General features: G+C 39.5%; 1 protein-coding gene and 2 pseudogenes across 1 annotated transcript; 2 read left to right on the forward strand and 1 right to left on the reverse strand.

The window, feature by feature from the left end:
* The first annotated feature begins 889 nt into the window (after nucleotides 1-889).
* Nucleotides 890-3,035, forward strand: LOC109183494 (annotated as a pseudogene).
* A 7,987-nt stretch (nucleotides 3,036-11,022) lies between these two features.
* LOC109183495 (DELLA protein GAI-like) lies at nucleotides 11,023-11,448 on the forward strand. Its single transcript, XM_019333599.1, has one exon. It carries the CDS (start codon nucleotides 11,023-11,025, stop codon nucleotides 11,446-11,448), a length of 426 nt encoding a protein of 141 aa, XP_019189144.1.
* A 3,590-nt stretch (nucleotides 11,449-15,038) lies between these two features.
* Nucleotides 15,039-18,863, reverse strand: LOC109183546 (annotated as a pseudogene).
* Between the last annotated feature and the right edge of the window lie 134 nt (nucleotides 18,864-18,997).

Consider the following 18,997-nt stretch of genomic DNA (forward strand, 5'->3'; position numbering starts at 1 on the left):
GAAGATTTTAATAGTATACTGGAGAGTCGGGGTTTATTGAGGAAATTTTTGAGAATTCAAGAAGAAATTTATCCAGATTTGGTGATTGAGTTTTATGAAAACTTGTCCACGAAGTATAAGAAGGGTGTGACTATGATTACCTCTAATGTGAGAGGTACAAAAGTCGAATTAACACCACAGAAGTTGTCCCATTGGTTTGACCTACCATTAGATGGACTGGACATGTATGACCGGGACGATTGGGTTGCCCACAAAGGGTTGACGTATCATGAATATTTGAGATATATGACCGGTAGTAGGGAAGAATTCCCTAAGGAATACCGCCCTGAGAGACCCACGTTGACCGGAGAGAAGAAGTTGTTGGTATTATTGATAGAGGAGTACTTGTTCCCATGTAGGAACAACTCCACAGAGATTGGTAGTTGGACTTGTACGATTGCTTTCATGTTGAGGTTCGGACGTGGGATAAATCTGCCAGTTTTGATCCTTAAGCACATGTCTTACTTTAAATCGGGAAAAATTTGCCCTATGGTATGATGTTGAGTTGGGTTTTTAAGAAGATGAATTTGCCCGAGTTGAGAGAGAGGATACAAAGAACCACCAGGACGGCTTTGAATGCCGCAAATTTGCGATACTATGAGTTGTACCAGACCACTAATAACAAGTACCTGACCCTGGCGGACATTGCCAAGAAGCCTTTGGATGAAAGAATTGCTCTTGTGGTTAGTTTGAATGTGCCACAAAGAAAGTGGTCGAATGTTAGGATTGAATCTGGGCATATAGTTGAGGCTAGTGGTGAAGGGAATGCTATGGGAGCCGATCAAGGAATGGGGATGATAATGAGGGAGCACCAGTTGCAGCCACCCCGTCGGGAACACAAGAGGGATATATGAGTGGACCTCGAGGACCCACTTACGAGGACTTGTATGCCATGATCAATAACGGATTTGACAATCTGAGTGCTCAAGTGAATTATGGATTTGCCAATTTTGATCAAAGGGCAGCTGTGATGGAAGAAAGAATGGAAATTGAAAATGTGCAAAGATGGACTCCCTACGGATGGGATCCTAGGTACATGCCGCCAGGAGGTTCTTCGGGAGGCTTTGATCAAGGCAATTAGTTAAGCTTTTGAGCTCAGTTAATAGATTCGTTATGTGTTTAGTTGCTTAAGTTTTAGCTAAGTAGACGAGAACTCAGAGATTCCTAAATCCTCCAAAAATGTTCCAACAGAAATTCCTAGCCTCTTTGTTGTATCTCCTTCTACCCTTTGAAAATTTGACCTACTCGTTTCTTCTAAGTTTCGGGACGAAACTTCTTTTAAGGGGGATAGAATGTGACAATCCAAAATTTAATTTTATAAATTCAATTTTAAGAAATTCCAAAATAACCATTTGCACTCCATTAAAAAATTTTTGCGATAAATTGGTGTTTGAATAAATTATTTTGAACACATTTTAAATCAATTCAACACCAAAACTTATTTTATTTCCAAAATCCTAAATTTTCGGGTACTTCGTGTACCAAGTTTTAAACTGAGAAACCAATCTGAGTGAGATCGGGAGAATTCTAAGAAGCGTTAAACAAGTGTTCATCTAGAAAAATTTTTGGAAAAATTCCTTTTCAACCCCAATGTATTTTAAATAGCAATTCTAGCCCTTGGTCCATGGAGCATGGTGGACCACTAGACATCCAAAACTCTTCCTGATTCATCTTTTAGCCAAAGGAATTACACTTTTGACATCAACCAATCATATGGGATCAACCTAGGGTTTTGTGCTCCTATAAATTGAACCCTTATCAGACAATTGCCTCTTTGATTCCACTCTTTGCTTCCCATATCTCAGCTTTGCAAATCAAGAGATAACACAGTAAGCTTCTTCATCTTTCTCCATTCAATCCTAGCCTCCCATTTCTCTTAAGCTTTCTTCCTTTCTCTGAGAACTTGGTAGTAAGTTAATGTGTGGTTTGTTTGAGATGTTTAGGAGGTGAAGGAGGGTGTAGCTAGTTTGGGAAGATGGGGAATCCAAGCAAGAAGAAGAAGTCTACAAAAGTATAACCCCATGGACTCCCTCTTTAATTTTTGGCTCTGTGAAGCCTAGTTTCTTGAGTTGAAATGGAGTAAATACCCAAAATGGTCCCTCGACTATAGCTAAATTCACAAATTGGTCCTTGACTATTAATTTTAACCAATTAGTCCTTAACTTTTCAATTTTAACCCAATTAAGTCCTCCGTCTATTTGACCGTTTGTTGACCGTTATATTTAACCCCTACGCTCGACTTTAACAAGTTTTTCTCTGCTTCCTACACCCTCCACTCAGTTCGCTTCGCTGCTCGGCGTCGTCCTTCTCCGAGAAGCACCACATTAGCTGTCCCAAATTGGATGACGTAGTTGAGCTCTTGCTTTTGCCTCTGCAGTTAGTGCTCTTCCCCGGCACAATGCTTCCGCTTCATATCTTCGAGTTTCAATATCGAATCATGATGCACACTCTGCTGCAGACCGATATCCGATTCGGGGCCATTTACTCCGATAGCGCCACCGACGCCACCGAGGTGGGCTACGTCGGGGAAGTGGTGAAGCGCGGGCGCCTCGTCGACGACCGCTTCTTCCTAATCTACAAAGGCCAGGAGCGGTTCCAGGTCACAAAGCTTGTCCGGACCAAGCCGTACTTGGTGGTGGAGGTCACGTGGCTAGAGGACCGACCACGTGACGGGGAGGAGGATCTCGAATCGCTCACCCTCCGAAGTTGAAACGTATATGAAAGACGTGATCTCATTATCCAACAGGCTTAACGGCAAGCCGGAAAAAGAGGTGCAAGATCTGCGGCGGAACCTTTTTCCGATGCCGTTCTCGTTCTTCGTCGGAAGCACGTTGGAAGGCACGCCCAGAGAACAGCAGGCGTTGCTGGAGCTAGAAGACACGGATATACTGCTAAAAAGTGAGAAGGAGCTTTGCAATTACATAAATATCCTCAGAGATAACGGTCTAATGGACGGAGGACTTAATTGGGTCAAAATTGAAAAGTTAAGGACTTAATTTGTTGAAATCAATAGTCGATGACCAATTTGTGAATTTAGTTATAGTCGAGGGACTATTTTAGGTATTTACTTGTAGAAATGGTAGATTTTTGTTGTGTGTGAGCTAGGAAGTGATCTATTACTTGTCTATGATGTGTTGATAATGTTTTGGATGTGTTGGAATTGATTTGCAGATGAAATGGACCATCTGGTGCACAGACAATGTGCACTAGATGAATACAACGGCCCTAGCTAATGACCCATCAAGGGGACCGTTGGCTAGAGTTGTGGCCAGCCGGGCCTAGGGCACAGCCCTAAGAGAGGGCCGTTGCCTAGGCCCGGCGTTGTAGCGGCTTGAGGGGGCGGCTCTTGGTGAGCCCCGCCCCCTGGTCCCTGAGTATGGTCTGTGCAGTGGCCGGGCCCTTGTGGCTCAGCTACGTGTCGTTTCGGGCTAGGTGTCATGGGCCCTTGTGGCTCGGTACCTCGAGGCCGTCTCGACGCACGTTTTGACTTTGATTTCATTGAATTTGGATTAGAAATAAGCATGTTATGATGGATTTATTGATGAATTTGCTTCACAGTATGTATATTTGAAGTTCACTGTAATGAGAAATGCTTTGCTTTGTTTCCCTGATGATTATTTATGTGTTTGAGTAGAGAAGCATGATCACTTTGAGAATATGACTTATTAGAAAAAGCATGACTAGAATGTGTTGTTTGATCAATGGGATTTGGAGTATATTTTGATGATAGAAATATATAGAATATGATATGTTGCAAGTCGAGCGTGATATTGTATTCTTGAGAATTTTATGATCTATATATATGGATTTGAAGCATGTTGTATAGTATTTGGCATTCCAAGTATATCATGTTTCAAAAGTGCATAAATGGCCAACGTGAGCCCTAGTACTAGTTTCAAAACTCATGAGCATGTGGTATATCATTACTTTGTTGCATTGTGAAATTGTTGAGTTGTGGCATGCATAAGTTTGGTGCATGAGAGATATATTTATATATTATCTATATCAGTGAGGTTTTGGAGGACCCCGTTTGGACTATGTCCTCTCGGATGATTTTTTGGACATTGCGGTACCAGTATATGTAACGCGGTGTATTCCCACGTTACGAGGTTGGAAACTGCTCGCTAGGCTTGGAATCCTGGTCAGGGGGTGTGCACGCTAACAGTTCGATACCTGATTCCACAGAGTTTGAGCATAGAACCAAGAGAGTGGTTCGGTGGACGAGCAGAGTATTAGGTCGGCTAAACGCCGTGCCCGAATAGGTTCATTCACACTATGGTGAAGTTCCTACCTCATCCATTTATGGAGAAAGAAGTGAGTCATTGAGACTCTAAGAAAAGAAAGAAGTGAGTCATTGCGACTCAAAGAAAAGAAAGAAAGAAAGCAAGTTTTTATGACTCAAAGAGACCTCCACTGAAAAATATTCTATTTTTATAAACGAGTGTACGTGTAGACTTATAGTATTGCACGAGATTTCATATGAGTATAGTATTGCATGAGTTTGCATAATGAGAATGATTAGTCGAGTTTGTTTATGAGTATGATTGCTTAGTTGCATTTTGAAGTCTTGTATATCCTTTTCGCATGATGAAAATTTGAAAGCATGATGATAGTTTTCGTATTGTTTTAATATTATGAAATCGCTTGTAAGCATGAGTTCTTTATGAGGGGTTTGTTGTGATATTCATGTGTTGGAGTATTTGTGTTGTTGAGTCATTTGTATTGAAGCATGCCTGTTGATATTATAGGTTGCAAGCATATAGAAAGTCTGTGATGTAACTATAGTTGCCTACGTGATGAGTTTGTTGATTATGAATGTGAACAAATGTTTTTCAAAAGTATACTCTATAGTACTTTACAGGGTTGAGTGTGGTTATACTTAGCTTCGTGCTAACGGGTGTTTTCCTATTTCTCTATGTGTTGTTTGTAAAAGCCCTTTCAGGTGGGCCCAGCATTGAGAGGTGATCGAGTTAGACTAGTCTAGTAGTTCTAGTAGTCTAAACTCTTAGTACTTTAATTTTATCATGATGTTATTTTGTCGGATTTGTAGACTTATGTTGTTTGATGATGTAGACATCGGGGAGTGTTTTTTCCCCTTATGACTTTCGATTTAGTTTTATGGATGTTAGTTATTTTATTTTTATTCTAGTTCCATCCTTAGCCTATGCAATCACCACGGAGTGGTGGTTGTGGCGGTGACATCCCCACTAGTTAACTTATTAAGTTGTTTATCCGCTGCTTAGTTTATGTTAATTATGGTTTAGAATTGTAATTAAGATTTTGAAAAGTGAGGTGTTACAAGTTGGTATCAGAGCAGTACGAACCACGGGAGACTTAGGAAGTTTGACTCTTATGATTGAGTATAGAAACTCTAAGTGGAAAACCTAAGAAGGACCGATTAGGAAATGACTTCTATGTTGGAATCCTACGTAGGATAAGTTACAAAGATGAACTTAAATGAAATCATAGGAAGGAAAAGATTAGGGAAAGAACCCTAAGTTGTGAATTAAGATGAGAAAGCCTCAAGTTCAGTGACTAAGTGTGAGATTCGGTGTTAAGAGAAGCTCTACGTATCGATTAGGAACGCGGTGACGTTGTGAGTTCCTTGATTTGTTGTAAATTTCTTATGTGTTTTACCAATGTGCTTATTGTGCTTTTGTTATCTAAAGTAAGCAAAGTAAAAAAAGTTAGAAGTGGGAAGTCGAAAGAGAAAAACCAAGAGTTTGAGAGTTAAAGTGTCGAAGAGAAGTTTGCCTGTGAGAAGTTGTTAAAGTAGTAGAGAAGAAGTGTCTTTGTTTGTTTTGTGTGCTTTGCTTGTTGCGAGCTTTATCTTAAGAGTAGAAAAGTTAGAATCAGCTAACCCTTAGTCGTGCTAACAAGAATGATATGTTCTGGTCATGTTCAAAGGACATCGCAATGGCGCCGCGAAGAGTTAGAGATGAATCTCCTCGCTCCTCAGGACCTGGTCGATTCTCGGCAAGGGAAAGGGATCCTTTGGGCAGGCCTTATTAAGGTCGGTGTAATCGACACACATTCTCCAAGCGGGCGGTTTGGGCACGAGTACCACGTTGGCTAGCCAATCAGGATATTTTACCTCACGAATATGGCCAGCGACCAACAATGTGTCGACTTCCCCTTTTACGAACTCACGCTGGTCGTTAGCCAAGTATCTTTTCTTTTGAATTACGGGTTGGTGGCCGGGATCCACCGCGAGTGCCCACAAATAGCTGCCAGGCCCACGTCTTTTGAGTGTTAGACGAGTCGCCCCCTTCTAGGCCACCAACGATCATGTTAATGACCCGTTTTTGCTTCCACTGCACCTCGTCTTCTGCGGAGGCTGGTCGCTTGCCACGATCCAGGTCGGTTGACCCAGAGGGGTCGTCGTTTACCAGAGTTTGGGAGGATGTTTTCCTCCGCCACTGTTGAGAGGCGGAGTCCCTTGCTGGATGATCCCCTCCATGATTTTCTTCAAGTAATAGCACTCCTCGGTGTTGTGGGTGTACGACTTATGATACCGACAATACTTAGTCGATTTTTCGGGGTCTGTTCCCTCCGGGCAATCACTCGATGGAGACGGCGGCGTCGGTGCGTCGGCCTTAATTTCATGCACCAGACACTAGGGTGGCGATCGATAGGAAGGCGCAGCGATTCTGTCGTAAGAACGTCTTCCCTCTTGGTGACCCGGCCGATCACTCGGATGCCTTTCTCTCACCTCACCATTCGATCGCTTCCCTCCAGAAACTCCGCCGACCTCTCGCTATCGTTTGTACTTAATTGCCTGCTCTGTGTTAGCCCGCTTATTGGCCATATGGATGGCCTCCGCATATGTGGCTGGCCGATTGTCCCGCAGGTCGCGGTACAGCTACCCGGATCGTAGCGACTCGATGAAAAATGTGAGCACGGTTTGATCCTCGACCCCCCCTATGGCATGGATTTCCTTTTGCCATCGGGCCAAATAATTTTAAGCGGTTCCCCCTCGTCTTGGTAGATGTCACCGAGGTGCGTGAGGTCTTTCGGGGCTTGATATTTGCGGCGTATTGGCTCATGAAATGGTCTGCTAGACCCTCAAAACTGCGGATCGATCCTGATGGCAAGGCAATGAACCACCTCTGCGCGGGCCCTTTCAGGGTCGGCAAAAAGGCGCGACACATGACCGGGTCTCTAACGCCCAACACCTACATCTTCGCCTGGTAACTCAAGAGATATTCGTGTGGGTCTCCCGTCCCATCGAAGGTAGCCTGCTCCGGGAACTTGAAGTTACCGGGTATTTTGAACAACATTATCTCTGCTGAGAACGGCAAGGCGGTGAGCAGAGCTCTACCGGGCTTTTAAACTCTGCCTTCCATCTAGTCTTTCAAGTTGCGTATCTCTTGGGCTAAGTAAGCCATCTTGTCTGGGTTTTCGGTACGATTCCCGGTGGACTCAGTGCTCTCCCCCACCTAGGACTCGTCCTGTGGGTTTTCCTCTGTGGCGTGCCTTCCAGCTTGCTAACCCCGAGTTCTGGTTCTTCTGGAACGGGTTTCCCTTTCTCGGGCGATCCCTTGATTCTGTCAACCTGACCGCACTTGGCTGGGTGCTCCTCTACCCAACTATTCTTTTGCCGAACGGCGAGCGACGTTTGGGCCTAGCCTCGAATGCAGAGATCAGGCTGGCGGGTCATCCGCCCTCCAATTCTCTTGCCTATCACCATCAGAATTCTGGGGCGGATGTTGGTTCTATGGCTACGGGTTCGGCGATCGGGAGATCGATGGTTCCCTTGGTTCTCAAGTCTGCGTAGCCACGGCTCGAGCGATGGCGTCAATCTGTGCGGGAGTAAGAGGCATTAACGGCGGAAGCTGATTCCGAGGTGCCGAATCACCTCCCTGACTCTGCGAGTTTTGTTGGTTCAACTGATTTCGTAAGTCTGCCCTTGGTGCGCTGTTATAATCCGAGGCGTGACTTCGATCCTCAGCCATTGCTTCTAGCCTTTACCCCTGGCGGCTTGGCTTTCTGCTTTATCCCTCGACTCTTCTCTCGATCACGGAAGCAAACGTAACTTTTTGTCGTGTCCCCATAGACGACGCCAATGTTGGTTTTAGGGTTTTTGGGCCTAGGGAGGTCCAACACAACCGTGGTTGGTGGATTCACCTTTCAAAGTAAAGCTAAGTGGTCCACAAAGGGACTGAGTAAAATTGCTAAAGTGTTTCTGACTTTTCTGTGATTCTTCCACCTCCAAAAACTTGCCCTTACAGTTTGATTGGGAACCCTTTTTATAGTGGGCTATCCCTTTATTTAAATGCGTTCATAAAGGCCCATAAATAGGCTCATTAACTACTTTGGGGCCGTTGGGCTATCGTTACTGGGCTTCCCAACTGCTCGTTTGACCAAGATTTAAAGAGGCATCTTCAATGCTAACGGCTACCCTTCCGGTCGACCCCCAACTCGCGCCGACTGGAGGCTCGTGCCGACCTGAGACTCGCGCCGACTCCTTTGCCATGTTTGCGCCCGTCTTTTAGGCTTTCCCTCTCTTGGGCCTATCTTTCTTTCCTTCCTTCTCTTCTTGGGTCGTGGGCCCTTGTGGGTCTATATCCCATCAAATATAATTGTCGATTATATTTCTTGTGAAATATTAATATATTCATTTCCTTTTTCCTTAATAAATAATTATAATAATATAATTGCCGATTATATTTTCAGTGAAATGTTAAGCACCTTGTGCTTAGATGGCATGTAGTGACCTTTCTCATATGGGATGTCATGAGATCGAGCCTTAGTGGAGACGTTGTTGGTTCTTTGTGCTTTAATAGGTTGAGAAAGTATGTTTGAACACATACTACAATAGAAAAAAGAATTAGAATCTGAGCCGAGCCGTGTGTAATATTCATTTCCATTCTTTCTCATAAATATGCGTAGGGAAAACTGCATCCTATATTCATTGCTTGTTTTGCTTCTTTCTCATAAATATGCGTAGGGAAAACTGCATCCTATATTCATTTCCATTCATTGCTTGTTTTGCTTCTTTCTCATAAATATGCGTAGGGAAAACTGCATCCTAGAATTTTCTCACAACTGTGTTAGAATAGAACTGCAAAACTGCATCCTATATTCATTTCCATTCATTGCTTGTTTTGCTCCTTTCTCATAAATATGCGTAGGGAAAACTGCATCCTAGAATTTTCTCACAACTGTGTAGAATAGAACTGCAAAACTGCATCCTATATTCATTTCCATTCATTGCTTGTTTTGCTTCTTTCTCATAAATATGCGTAGGGAAAACTGCATCCTAGAATTTTCTCACAACTGTGTTAGAATAGAACTGCAACATATACCTGTAAGTGGTTGTTTTGTGTCTATACAAATTAGTAATAACCACAAAAAAAAAAAATAATAATAATAATAATAATAATCCTGTAAACATGCCCTTCTTTAAATCTCTTCGAATACTTTTGAACATAATTTTTAGGAATATGTGCATGAAGAAAAGTTCCCTGAAATTGAAGTGTAAAAAAATGTAATAAAAACCATATGCATAAACAAAACCTTTTGAAATGAAAAAATATTCACGCGATAGTACAAATACAATACCTCTTCATCGTGGAATATGAACTCTATAGACTTGATTGTTTAAGCACCTATCTTTGGAATCTCATAGGTATGCACCACTCTAACCTTGAATGCATTCCTTTCGTTTCTTGGAGAAATTTCACGATTAAAGTTGAAGCCATGCCTCTAGAGACGCAGAATTTTGTTGGAAGTTTACAACTATATGTAAATATAATAAAGTGTATAAATAGGAAAAAGAATTCATATTTACACAAATAAATTAAGAAATTCATCTTTACGCAAATCAATTAGAAAGGGAATCTTCTATCTTTACGCAAACAAATGAGATTCTAGCTTTATTTACTTTATTAATAAATTAATAAATTATTAATACCCCATTTGTTTCTATTATTTACACACAATCTTCGTTATAAATTTTTTATATCACTGATTCTTTTTCATTTTCCCTTTTTAAGTATTAAATTAATAATATTTTAATTATTAAGCCATGTATAACATTTTGACTTTAATTTGTTGTGCCAATTCATTAGATATTAGTTAATTTTCATATATAATTTTGATACCAATTAAGCTTTATTAATATTTATATTAGAGTAAAAGACATTTTTGGTCCTAGAATTATATATAATGGCACAGACAAGTTTAGCCCTCTTTAAAAAAAATTAGAAATTTGTGGACACTCTTATTGTGACAAGGACAATTTTGGTCCTCCGTCAATATTCCCGTTAGATTCCCCGTTTGGGAGGGGCTAATTGCGTCTTTTCAACATTATTCTCTCTTTGCTTTCTTTAAGCTCACGCCTTCTTCACGAGCACTCTTTTTTTCTCGAATCCACAGAAACTAGAGAAAATAATAATAGTAACCAAATGATTAAGTAACCCCCCAATCTGAAATTGATGCAAAAACCCAGAAATTGAAAAGCTTGGGAACTCACATGAAATGATCTGGCTTTGTTGAGCAGAAATCCACAGTAAATTTCTCAACTTTCTGAAATCACAGAGTAGAATGAAGAGGGAACACGATCGACCCAAGGTGGAGAGGTCGTTAATGGGTAAAGGCAAGATTTGGGAAGAACATCCGCCGGATGCCGGAATGGATGAGCTACTGGCGGTGTTGGGCTACAAGGTAAAGACTTCGAATATGGTGGACGTGGCTCAAAAGCTTGAGCAGCTGGAGATGGCCATGGAAGATGGTAGTAAATATTATCAGCTTTTCCAGCAATAAGCACAACAGAAATGGTAGTAGGAGGATTTGTGATGATATTTGAGGGCGGTTCCAAGCGGCGCTATTTTCGGTAATAGCACTAAGGGGAAAGAATCATCGTCTTCGGAGTCTTATAAAATACAGAAATCCTCAGCCGGATATGATTTTAGCGGTGGAGAATCGCTGGCAGAGATTGGAGGCGGAGCAGTGGCTATAGAGACTCCTCGATCGGTGATGATGGTCGATTATCAAGAAGCCGGTGTTAGGCTTGTCCATGCGCTGATGGCTTGCGCCGAGGCCGTCCAGCAGGAAAACTTCAAGCTAGCCGATGCCCTAGTCAAACACATCAGAATCCTCGCCGTGTCCCAAGCCGGCAGGATGAGAAAAGTGGCGAACTACTTCGCCGAAGCCTTGGCTCGTCGGATTTACAAAATCTACCCTCAAGACACCCTGGAATCCTCCTACACCGACGTCCTCCAGATGCACTTTTACGAGACATGCCCCTACTTGAAATTCGCGCACTTCACGGCTAACCAAGCCATTCTCAAGGCATTCACGGATTGTAGCCGAGTCCACGTCATCGACTTATGCTTGAAGCAAGGGATGCAGTGGCCGGTGCTTATGCAAGCTTTGGCTCTCAGACCCAGCGGCTCAACGGGATAGGCCCTCTCCAGCCGGGTATGAGTTCTCTGTGTATTGAGAGCACTTACTGAAGAGAGTAATGTTGAAAAGACACAATTACCCCCTCTCAGACAGGGCATCTAAACGGGAATATTGACGGAGGACCAAAATTGTTCTCGTCAGAATAAGAGTGTCCACAAATTGTCTGATTTTTTTAAGGAGGACTAAAATTGTCCGCGCCACTATAAGTCTAGGACAAAAAATGTCTTTTATTCTTTATGTTATTATTAGTTTGGGCAAAAAAGTTAATGAGTTTATTAATAGTATAAATTGACAAGTCTTTAAAATTATAAGACATCTACCGATATTTTAAGTACATCAATTCTTCTTATGTAGAATACGTTGTACTATTTAGGACCGTCCCCATCCTACATCTATGGTCATTTAATAATTTTTTTCTCATGACTTGAACTCCAACTTCATCGTCCATTTATTTCTGCTTGGCTTTAATTTAATGACCACCTCAAAGTGTGTCACTACCATAACGTCATGTGTATTAACACCCAACACCAACTCTCTTTGCTCGACTTTAAATGGCCACCAAAGAGTGTGTCACTACCACAATGCCTTGTGTATGAGCTCCAAAAAGCTTGAGCTCATACACACTCACGAGTCACGACTCGAGCAACGATTGTAACTTCAAATGCTATTTCAGATTAAAGTCGGGGTTATGATTTTAAAATAAAAAATTAGTGTTAATTACTTCCAACTCGATCTCTTATGTGTGTGTGTGTGTGTTGGGCAGAAAATTGTTTATACTATGAAAATTTTCTTTTTTTTCTCTACGAGCCAAAAAATTTTCTAAAAAATTATACCAATACTTCCGGTAAAACTCTAAATATTCTACTTTTAATTTGTTCTAATTCGATGAATAGTATATTTGAGTGCGCAAATATACTATTGTAATCCATTATTGTATTTTGGGAAACTGACGCTTCAATTCAACACTTCTAACGCACTCAAGAAAGAGCGAATCAATTTTAAGAAAAGTGTGTTGTCACATTGCGCCATAGATTAATTGAGAAATTAACGAACTAATTTTTTGAATTATTTTTTTTTAATTTCAAATTATTGTGTAAAATTCCCACATCAACACCTAACAACAACTCTTTTTGCTTGACTTTTGATCACTTCAGAGTGTCAACCCACAACGTAACCACAATGCATTGTGTATGAACACCTAACAACTACTCGAGAATCATTTACAGTTATGTGTAAATCATTTCTTGTTCCCCAGTGGATCTTTTTCACAACTAACAAATGAATGCATTAAATAGCTACAATTGATTGATTGCTAACAACTTTAGTTGAAGTCTGCTTCTATTTTATAAACCAATCAAATATTCGAAGTCAATTTACTTATTATTAGAGAATTTTTTTTTTAACTTTTTAGAAAATTAGAGAATTGAAGAACAAAAATTAGAAAACATGTTTATTTGTATAGTTTCTATTTCAAACACTGAAAAGCAGTTTTCCTATTTTCTAGATTTTCAAAAAATTGAAAAATGCTTTTTTTTGTTTTTTTAACTTCAAATGGAAAAATATACCTACACTATAGCTACGTATATTCATTATCATATCATATCATATATATATATATATATATATATATATATATATAGGGAAGGGTTCAGGTGCGGGGATAGCTTCCTGTGCGGTTGTGCAGTTAGATCTTAGCCGTTGATCAAATTTAGATCAACGGTTCAAATCAATGAAAATTTAAAAAAAAAAAAAATTCGTGTCTGGAAGAAAGAAGCATAAGCTAAAAATGGAGCACCTTAAAGTGATAGAAACACGCACCTTAAGTGTTAGATCTTAAGCAGAAACTCACGTACATTAAATACAAAACCCACACACATTAAGCACAACCTCACGCACATTAAGCACAAAACCCACGCACTTTAAATATTAACTCACAGACTTTAAGTTTCAACAACTACTGACATTAAGCACAAACTCACGCACATTAAGTACAAAACTCACGCACATTAAGTACAAAACTCACGCACATTAAGCACAACTTCACGCACATTAAGCACAAAACTCACGCACTTTAATTATTAACTCACATACTTTAAGTTTTAACAACTACTCACATTAAGCACAACCACACGCACATTAAGCACAAACCTCACGCACCTTACGCACAAACCTCACGCATCTTATATACAAAACTCACGCATATTAATCACTGATCCGCTCACCTTAATTTTGACCAAGATGCAAAAATTACAAAATTGCCACCGCGTTTTTTTTTTTAAAATTTTGGTAATCCTGGACGTTGATTTAAGCGAGATGAATGGCCCAGATTAAACCGCACAACCGCACCTGGGCACCTTAACCAAACCAAAACCTAATTTTATATATATATATATATATATATATATATATATATATATATATATATATAGGCTAAAGTGACATCCCGCACTATGAACCTTTTCCGATTATTAATGCCGCACCATGATCTTTAATAAGTGATATTTAGATCCACAAACCATTATTTTTCTTTCGTCTAGAACTTTTTATAGATTTTCCGGTAATCCTGATGACATGGCACGCTAATAAGCTGACGTGGCCTTATTTCTCTGTCCATTAAGCATTTTTAATTAATTAAAAAAAAACTACTCCAATTACAAAGAAGATTTCGTCGACCAGTCTGTCCTCTCCTGGCGATGCTGCCCCCTGCTGTAACGCGTGGACTGTCCGCCGTGGGAGCTAACACCGCTTGACCGAGAAGCAACCATAGCCTCGGGAGAAGGAAGCAGTCCATGCATCGAATCATTGTCATCGGCGCACCATTGACAGCCAACGATGAAGCGACGGAGCGGTATTCCGATTGATTTATAAATGCAGTCATTACTATTTGACTATATTAATTATTTGAGTTAATTCCAGCAATGGTCCTCCGACTATATTGATTTTTCAAAATTAGTCCTTGACTTTTAATTTGGACACTTTAGGTCCCTTGACTTTCAATTTCTTTCCAATTCAGGTCCTTTCGTCAGAATACGGTTAATTGAATTTTAAATGAAGGGGTAAACTCATCATTTCACCCGCCTATGTATTATTCTTAGTATTTCTCCATTGTATACTCGATATATATGAAGATAATCTTAGTCGAAACCCTAAAATGTTCCTCGTCGTTCCCCATTTGCTGACTACTCGTGTGTGCGTTCCTCTATTATTGAGATGTTTACAAGGTATAACAGTGAAATACGAAGGGAGAAATACGAAGAATAATACATAGGCAAGTGAACGGACGAGTTTACCCCTTCATTTAAAGTCTAATGAACCGTATTCTAACGAAAGGACCTCAATTTGAAAGAAATTGAAAGTCAATGGACCTAAAGTGTCCAAATTAAAAGTCGGGGACTAATTTTGGAAAATCACTATAGTCGGAGGACCATTGCTAAAATTTTTAACTACTTCGAATTTGACTATATTAATTATTTTGACTGCTTCGAATTAGACCAAGAGTATTCCGGATTAGGCTTGGTAACTTATCCAATTATCTTGTCACACACATCGTGACAATTTTAAGCATGTATTGAATCCATGCCCGATGGTACAAAATGACAACAGTGGTTCTATAAGAAAGACTGTAAACAACAGGGCCGCCTTAAGATTCATAGTTTATAGTTACAAATGTCTGCAAGAACAAGATACCATTCCCAGTACAAAGAAGACAGGCCTAAAAGATGGCGAAACAGAACACTGGTATCTACAACACACACTGCATAATCATCCCTACCAAAATCTCTTACCATAGATGAACACGAAAATGCAGATTTCTATAAGACTGGAAATAAAATAATATGCTACGGTCGCTTAATAGCCTACAAGAAATTGAAATTTTATGTTACTTAGAATCGAAATGACCTCGTTTGTTCCACAGCGCACTCAGATCAGGGAAGCACCATTCTATCATATATCCAGCTGAATGGAATGGCGGGCGCTTGTTTGGCCCTCCCTTGAGCTCTCTCTTCCAGTCTTCTGATTCTAGGGGGCAACCTGCACACATATTCTTGAGCTTTTCTACCTTCGGATGATAGTCCGGTCAGATCTTCTACTCTCCATCTTCCCACAAGAAACTCCAATATATCTGCGTAATCTTTAGCAGTGTAGACACCGAGACGCTGAGCCACCGCAGAGAAATTGAAAAGGTTGTCATCACGCCCATCGTACATCAAATGCGCTGGCATTGAAATTTTCTTCTTCATCATATCCGCAAAAGCCAATACAGTTCCATCAGGGTCTATCTCAAAAAGCTTTTCTACTATCTTGGTATATGCAGTCTCATGGCGTTTCTCATCTGAAGCTATTGTGCCACAGATTTGGGCCAGTTTCAGGTCTCCATATTCCTTGGCATGTCTGGCTGTATTACCATGAGAGATAAAAGTTGCTCTTTCTTGAAAGGATGTATAGATAAATCCTATGTAAGGATTGTTCTCTGTCCGAGGATCCTATAATGATTATTTGCACAAAACAAAATCATTAAAAAAAAAAAAGGTTAACACGAGAAATTAGTATATGGAAAAGAAATTGTAATTTATGCCCCTCCATAATATGTCAATTATCAATGTCACCCCTGAATTATTAGTGGTGTAAATGTTGCCCCCCAATTTTCAAAACGGTACATATATTGCCCCTCCCGTACCGTACAGGAGGGGAAAATATATGTACTGTTTTGAAAAATAAAAAATGAGAGGCAACATTTACACTACGGGAGAACACTATATGTACCGTTTTGAAAATTGAGGGGCAACACTTACACCACTAATAATTCAGGGGTGACATTGATAATTGGCATATTAGGGAGGGGCATAAATTACAATTTTCTCGAAAAAGAATGATAATGGAATCTGAGGCAGATAAAATCATGAATATTTAAGTAAACATTTATAAAAGAGTGACAGAGCTACCGATATGTTTTCCATCCACAAAAACCCAATAAAAGATTTTGCAGCAGGAATACATTCACACGTGTATACATGCTTATTATTAAGATGGAGAAATGGTTCATGTTTAGATGAATTACCAAAGAACAAAAAGCCTACTAATATTCACTAGAAGACAGACGGGTCAACATAATGTCTCTCGTCATCTACTTCTCTTCACCATTATAAGCACATGTTTAATGAAGCTTCAGAGAGCAAAATTTTGGAAATGGTTTAAATGGACATCAGAAAAATCAGTTAAAGAAAGCCTAAGTGATCAAAAACTTACCATTCCCGATCCAATCAAGTACTGAATTGTCTTCTCAATTGCTCTCATGTCAACTCGCCCAGAAAGGTAGAGATACTTATTAAGGAGGTCGCCATTCCTGTTCTCTTCAGCAGTCCAGGCCCTTGTCCAAATAGCCCAAGAGGTAAGGCTTGCACCTGTTTCATCTCTAACCCCATCCAGGGTGTTAAGAATTGTTTGGTATGTTGGAAGGGCTTCTTCTGTGACCATATCCCCAACTAGAACAATAAAATAATCATCGGGAATTTCCACAGCCCTCTCCCTTAGTTCCTGGACTTGATCGTGAAATCCATCTGAAGCAGGGTCTGGTAGAAAATCATGTGGTTGCCAGCACTTTTCAACTGGTTTCAAAAGAGTCAATATATTTTGGTCAGCCCAATCCTCGAGTGCTCTGAAGATTAAAATTTTCTGTGGCGGCATAGAGTGTGTTACTTGAACATGCACCTCATGTGGAGGAGTAAAAGGCTTCTTCAAGTTCTCAACTTCACTAAAATTCACGACGAGAGATGTAAGGATTTGATACTTGATATGTATACAAAAGAAACGAATGACAAGAAAGCTGATTTAAAACTTTAAAAAAAAAGTAAATTAGGAAGTCAATTCATGCTGAAGTAAATACATCATAACAAGCTGGCTCCATACCTCATCTCACACTTGTCGGTACATGTAGATTCATAACAGTAAACTGTGTATACCTTAAAGTAGCCTTTCTGTACAAGGATATATAACCTACTATAGTCATAAACATTCACCATTTTAAATCGAGTATAATATTTAGCAACAATGGTTATTTCTTTTCTCCCAAGAAACTACTTGAAAACTTTAAATCCCAATTACCACCCTTGAATAACTCAACCAACTCATAATATCAATCCAGTTAGGCTACCGTCCTTGAATAACTATACAGGTACAACACAAGCTAAAGAAGACAAATTCAACTGACACCCAACTAAATGGACAAATGAAATGTTGAGTTACTTGGCTAGTTTTTTATTGACATAGAAAATGCAATTATTAAATCATTTTGAAAAGAAAAATAAGAATTATTAGTGAAAAATCCCCCAAGGTGAACAGATCAGTTAAACAACACTGGTCTAATTCAAAAGGTATCTACATATTCAAACCTATAAGTATAATAAACATAAAGAGGAGGAAAGGATGTTCGATAAAGCATGAGCATTGTATGAAAAATCTTGAAGGCATATAGGAGGCAATACGGCATGCAGTTTTCTCCACAGCATAATAGATTGATTAAATTTCTATAATCAGATAGTGCACCATGTGAAATGAAGTATGCCAAGCCATACTCAAATGAGGATTCTATTTGACATGTGCTCTCATGATCATAGTATTTGATAAACCATACTCAAATGAGGATTCTATTTTACCACTTCACTGAAAAAGACAATTAATGAAATGTCAATCTGTATACCAATCAAACTATACAAACATGATGCATAACCACATTCACCCTTTGTGCTTAAAAACTCAATATGAAGACAAAAGGAATTGCATAAATTGGAATACTTAACTGCACAAAAATGTTGGAAAATGTAAGGCAATTTAGAAAAAGTTAAATTCAAAAAAAAAAAAAAAAAAAAAAAAAAAAAAAAAAAAACAACAACAAGATCAAATAACCCAAACTAGATTGAACCATTTAGAAACCAAATTAGACCAAAGACAAGGAATTCCATATCAAAAATTGTGCAGAATTACAAAGAAACTCCCAAAAAGAGCTCAAATTAACCGAAAAAATCAAACGGGTACTGATGGATTTCAAGAATGAAACAAAAACTTCTGAATATGATTTAAAAAAATAGTAATAAACAAATAACAAGGAGAACTCACTTAGCTCCTGAGCGAAGGGTTGAAGCCATGACAACCTTGGAGGATCTAAAGCTGCTGCTCGCCATTGTTTGTACGCAGAAGTAGAATACTTATGAGATCGCAAACTAAGGGCATTTAGCTTCAGAGCCATGTTTTCCTTTTCTTCTTACAATTTCCCCTAAAATTTCTCTACTTCCTCTTAAACTTGAGAAGATTTTATTAGTGATTTTGAGCCTGTTTCACGTTCGCATTAATGAGAAAGCCGAAAGCGAATAGAAAGATGTATGTGAAATGAGAATAATGAGTTTGCTACATAGAAAACTGGAAAACGAGTTGGGGATCACTGTAACTCAATTTCATAATTCTTCCCAAAACTCAATTTCATAATTAACTTAAGAAAAAGATGTGTCAAAATACGTCATTGTACTTATCATTTTTATATAATTAAGTTACTAAA

Source organism: Ipomoea nil, unplaced genomic scaffold, assembly GCF_001879475.1.
Source record: "Ipomoea nil cultivar Tokyo-kokei standard unplaced genomic scaffold, Asagao_1.1 scaffold1129, whole genome shotgun sequence".
Taxonomy (NCBI): Eukaryota; Viridiplantae; Streptophyta; class Magnoliopsida; order Solanales; family Convolvulaceae; genus Ipomoea; species Ipomoea nil.